Below are 5,422 nucleotides of genomic sequence, written 5' to 3'. Positions count from 1 at the left end.
CGCCGCCTCCGCGGCGAGTGCAGGCGGCTTCCCCCGGAGCCTGTGCGGCTCCGGCTCCTCGGGGGTGGAGAAGTGGGGGGTGGGGTTGTTGTTTGGGGGGAAGAAGGGGGAGGGGGCAACGCCGAGAGAGTCAGTGGTTTCCATGGTGATGGAGCTGAAAGTGCAGGAAATTTAAAGGCTTGGACCCTGCGAGACAGACAAACCGGTGCCAACGTGCGCGGACGCCGCCGCCGCCGCCGCCGCTGGAGTCCGCCGGGCAGAGCCGGCCGCGGAGCCCAGAGCAGGCGGAGGGAAGTGGCCCCAGGACCGGCTGGGCCCGCGGCGCTGCACAGAGCGGCCGGGCGACGAGCAGCGAGAGAAGGAGGCGGGGAGGGCGGCCAGTCCACGCGCCCTGCGCCGCCGCCGGCCCGGGAAGGCAGCGAGCAGCCGGCGCCCCCCGCGCCCGCGGTCGCCCTGGAGTAATTTCGGATGCCCCGCCGCGGCCGCCTTCCCGAGTAGACCTGGGAGAGGAGTCGCGGCCAACTTGTGTGCCTTTCTTCCGCCCCGGTGGGAGCCGGCGCTGCGCGAAGGGCTCTGCCGGCGACTCATGCTGCCGGCCCTGCGCCTGCCCAGCCTCTGGTGAGCCGCCTCCGGAGAGACGGGGGAGCGCGGCGGCGCCGCGGGCTCGGCGTGCTCTCCTCCGGGGACGCGGGACGAAGCAGCAGCCCCGGGCGCGCGCCGGAGGCATGGAGCGCTGCCCCAGCCTGGGGGTCACCCTCTACGCCCTGGTGGTGGTCCTGGGGCTGCGGGCGGCACCGGCCGGCGGCCAGCACTATCTCCACATTCGCCCGGCTCCCAGCGACAACCTGCCCCTGGTGGACCTCATCGAACACCCGGACCCTATCTTTGACCCCAAGGAGAAGGATCTGAACGAGACGCTGCTGCGCTCGCTGCTCGGGGGCCACTACGACCCGGGCTTCATGGCCACCTCGCCCCCCGAGGACCGGCCCGGCGGGGGCGGGGTGGCGGCCGGAGGCGCTGAGGACCTGGCCGAGCTGGACCAGCTGCTGCGGCAGCGGCCGTCGGGGGCCATGCCGAGCGAGATCAAAGGGCTGGAGTTCTCCGAGGGCTTGGCCCCGGGCAAGAAGCAGCGCCTGAGCAAGAAACTGCGGAGGAAGTTACAGATGTGGCTGTGGTCGCAGACCTTCTGCCCGGTGCTGTACGCGTGGAACGACCTGGGCAGCCGCTTTTGGCCGCGCTACGTGAAGGTGGGCAGCTGCTTCAGCAAGCGCTCGTGCTCGGTGCCCGAGGGCATGGTGTGCAAGCCGTCCAAGTCCGTGCACCTCACGGTGCTGCGGTGGCGCTGTCAGCGGCGCGGGGGCCAGCGCTGCGGCTGGATTCCCATCCAGTACCCCATCATTTCCGAGTGCAAGTGCTCATGCTAGAACTCAGGGCCCCCTGCCCGCACCCGGACACTTGATCGATCCCCACCGACCCCCCCCCCCCCCCCCCGCACCGTCTCCAACCAGTTCCACCACCCTCTTGCGAGGGGATTCAATGAACTTTTTTTTTTTTTTTTTTTTTTTGGCTACAGAGACCTAGCTTTCTGGTTCATGTAATGCACTGTTTAACTGTGTAGGAATGTATATGTGTGTGTATATACGGTCCCAGTTTTAATTTACTTATTAAAAGGTCAGTATTATACGTTAAAAGTTACCGGCTTCTACTGTATTTTTAAAAAAAAATTTAAGCAAAAGGAAAAAAAGAACAGAGAAAAGAGAGACTTATTCTGGTTGTTGCTAATAATGTTAACCTGCTATTTATATTCCAGTGTCCTTCGCATGGCGAAGCAGGGGGGAAAGTTATTTTTTCTTAAAGTACAAAGAGAGGGGAGAACTTTTGTAGAAGGACTTTTAAAAAGCTATTTTCCATTCTTCGGAAAGTGTTTTGGTTTTCCTTGGACCTCGAAGAAGCTATAGAGTTCAATGTTATTTTACAGTTATTGTAAATATAGAGAACAAATGGAATGACTAATCATTGTAAATTAAGAGTATCTGCTATTTATTCTTTATAATATCCCGTGTAGTAAATGAGAAAGAAGTGCAGAGCAGGATTAAAGAAAACCACTAAAATCGACTGCGCTTGACACTGCGATTCTCTGTGTTGATTGATTGATGGGGGGGGTGGGGGGGTGGGAGTGGCGGGTAGGGGATGCCGCTGTGCTTACTACGCCTGTTGGGAGAAGGGACTCATCCCCTCTTCTGGTGTGATGGAAGTGACCGCTCAGTTTTTCATGGGGGGGGAGGGCTATTCTCAAACTCCTCACTTGAGCATCACGTGGCCCAGTCTCCCAGCTTTTTCTCCCTATGTCACCAAAGCTTGGGCCCATCGTGACCTCGACACCCAGGCGGCCCCCTGGAGCTGACCCCAGGCTGGGCCGAGGGGCGGGGGGGAGGGTGGGCGGCCGCTTTGTCCTGCCTGACAGGCCCTTCACAATGGGGACACGTGTCTTTCACACCTACCCTGGGGGCGGAGTGCTGCTGAAACTTGACCCCCGAGAAATCGGGGGGGGGGGGGGGAGATCAGAGCGCGCCCACCCAGATCCCGCCATCCCTCCCGCCTCGCACCCCCCCCCCACCCCCTTCAATAGCCAGCCCGCGTTAACCCTTTGCACTCTCGGAAGCTATGGTGGTGCTAGCTGAGGCAATCCCTTGGAATCAACACTCACGGCCTCCGGGATCCTGCAGGTCTGAGCCCCCGAAATCCCCGGCCCTCGGCCAGAATTGCTGCGGATGGCTGGGGGGGGTTGACACTCACCTCCCCTACCCCCTAGGACCTCAGAGGGTCAGGGTTTCAGAGGAGTCCGAATTTGGGTGAAAAACGCCACCACTGGGATCTGCAGTTGGCAACCGGGTGTGCCCCCCGGCTCTGGACGCTTACTCCACTTGGGGGTGGGGGAGGGAGGAGAAATCAGAATCGGAATCTTTGCGCTTTGGGTTACTTAGGGGCAAAAGACGCGTTACCCCTTAAAGGGGCGTGCAAAACATCACCCTCAGCCCACCCCTTAAAAAGCCAGCTTCTCGGGGCCAGCGCTTGACTCGCGTGCGTCTCTCCTCTTCAGTCCGCGGTGGCGCCCATCCGCGCAGCTCCACGTGGGCCGGCTTCCTGACACTGCTCAGCGCTCCTTTTATTTTTCTTGGACTCCAAAGTGGCTCTCCTTTGCTCCCTCCCCACCCCCCTGCCACCTCCCCGCGCCTCCCTCCCGGCATCCCTCCCCCCGCCCCCCCCCCCCCGCCCCCAGTCCGGAGTCCCGGGGAATCTATGCTAATTATTTCAAACCTGCGCTGGGTCCCCAGCGCAGTCTCAATGCCCCCGGCCCCGCCCGCCCCGTCCCTCCAGCCGGGCGCTTTCTTCCCTCCCGACGCAGCCTCGGTGGCTCCTCATTTCAATAGCCTGGCTCGGGAGCCGGAGCCCCCTCCCCGGCGCTGCCTCCGTCAGCCGTGGGACAGACGTTAGGGTATTCATTAACTGAGAGCCGAGGAATAACGGCATTATTCCCCCCAGAGAGGGCACCCTGCCCCCGCGACTATCTGAGGCTTCATTGTAAAAGGATTAAAAGTTAAAGACCTCCATCTTATGATTCTTTCATTTAATCTTCCTGGCGCCTGGGAGACATGCTCGATGGATGATGGCTTTTAAAATATTCCTAATGTCGGCTACCTTAAGACTCCAAGCCGGGCAAACAAACGTAATTTATTTCCAGAAGAAAGGGGATATTGAGATGTTTAAGTTTATGAACCGCCGTCCCCATGTATATTTGTTAAGTTCTGACAAATACCCAAATAACGTTAAAATCAGCCATTCATCACTTATGAATTTATGCAAAACTTTCTGTGCCCCGGGCCAATATTTTTTTAGACAGAGTTTCACTCGCGAGGGGCGGAGGTGGTGGGGTGGGGGGGAAGGGGAGGGGGCTTACGAGGCGGGGGGAGCCGAAAGCAAGAATTTTCATGCCTGGTAAACACGCGAATTATGCGAAGAGAGTTATTCCCAGCTGGGCGGGCAGCCAAAACTCGGAGAGCGCGCCGAGGCCAGCGCCCCCACCCCCACGTTGGCAATGTCATTGGATTACAATGCGAGGTCTTCCCCTCCGCGACGCCCCCTCCTCCCTCCGCCCTGCGGCCCGCCCCTCCTCCCCACCCCTGCCCACTTGGAAAACCCGCTCGCAGCCGGCGAGCTTCTCGGCTTTCAGAGCGGGAGCCCGCGGGAGCTAGGAGGACCCGGGCTGCAGACGTGATCCGCAGTAGACAGACCGCCGGACAGACAGCCTCAAAGGGCAGGCCCGCAGCCCTTCCGGACTCGGAGAGGAGACCCAGCAGGACACAGCCGGTCCCACAAGAGAGCGAAGGAGGTGCTGGCTCCTGGAACATTGTGACTAATGCACAGCCAGTTACGTCTCCATTATTATTAATGTTGATAATGCTAATAATAGCATCAACACGGAAAGGAGTCGAGAGCTCTGGGCAGAGAGGCAAGAAAACTGTCCTCTGCGGTCACCTAGTGCCTATCTTCTGTAAGGAGGAAAATTGCTCTTGGTGTCTTCTGAGGCTTTGATAGCCTGTGTCTATAAATTTATGCGGCTGCTGAGGGACCATGCGTTCCCCGAATAGAGATTTGTAACTATTACTGATACAGACACGTCAACTTTTTCAAAATCCTGGAAGAGAATGACAAGTTTTCCCTGGACCCCAGCCTTCCTGCCCTCATTGCAAGAATTCACTCATCAACCCTCTATTTTCAACTCTTCCCTTTTTTCCTTCCTTCTGCCCTTCCAGTACCCCCACTCTTGATGCACAAGCGTGCTGAGGCCAAATGTCCATGGAAAGCCAGCCCCCTTAGGGGAGGACCCTCTGGCCCCCAGAGTCTGGAAATGGGATCTGGTTCCCTGTTGAGATGGAGAAGGCCAGGGGTCCATTATCAGTCTTGCTTCTGAGACTCCTGGGAAAGGGGGTTGAAGTTTGGTGGCAGCTGCAGGAGGAAGCTGGCTGTGTATTAAGAGCTCTTAGCTGTGCTGGATGGGGACAGCAGGGGGAGGGCCCAGCCCATACTGGTATTTTGAAGGGGTGATTCATCCTTTTTCTTTAATGCTCTTGGAATGTCAGAGCTGGAGGGGAGCTTAGAGGCCAATGCCCACCACTCAATTTACAGATGAGAAGACTGAGACCTTAGTGGGGACTTGTTGAAGATCACATAGCTTAATATAGTTGGGGGTGGCTAGGTGGTCTCTGTAGTGCCTCTTCACTGTTCTCTTTTTCTTTGTTCTTTTTTTTTTTTCAATTTTTATTTATTTGGCTGGGGGGGGGGAGTTGTTGAGGGAAAGTTCTCTCCAAAACTGACATAATTATAACTGATCATCAGGAAGCTGATCAACCATTCTGTGTCA

General features: G+C 57.9%; 1 protein-coding gene across 1 annotated transcript; it reads left to right on the top strand.

Annotated features, from left to right (window-relative positions):
* Nucleotides 1-386: 386 nt before the first annotated feature.
* NOG (noggin) lies at nucleotides 387-2,127 on the top strand. Its single transcript, XM_057716308.1, has one exon. It carries the CDS (start codon nucleotides 726-728, stop codon nucleotides 1,422-1,424), a length of 699 nt encoding a protein of 232 aa, XP_057572291.1. The 5' UTR covers nucleotides 387-725; the 3' UTR covers nucleotides 1,425-2,127.
* Nucleotides 2,128-5,422: the final 3,295 nt, after the last annotated feature.

This window comes from Hippopotamus amphibius, chromosome 17 (assembly GCF_030028045.1).
Source record: "Hippopotamus amphibius kiboko isolate mHipAmp2 chromosome 17, mHipAmp2.hap2, whole genome shotgun sequence".
NCBI classification, from domain to species: Eukaryota; Metazoa; Chordata; class Mammalia; order Artiodactyla; family Hippopotamidae; genus Hippopotamus; species Hippopotamus amphibius.
The sequence above is the reverse complement of the archived record's forward strand: the minus strand, read 5'-3'. Positions and strand labels throughout refer to the sequence as shown.

Bases quoted from the DNA above. Each gene is read 5' to 3' on its own strand.
- NOG (XM_057716308.1), top strand. From the start codon at position 726: ATGGAGCGCTGCCCCAGCCTGGGGGTCACCCTCTACGCCCTGGTGGTG.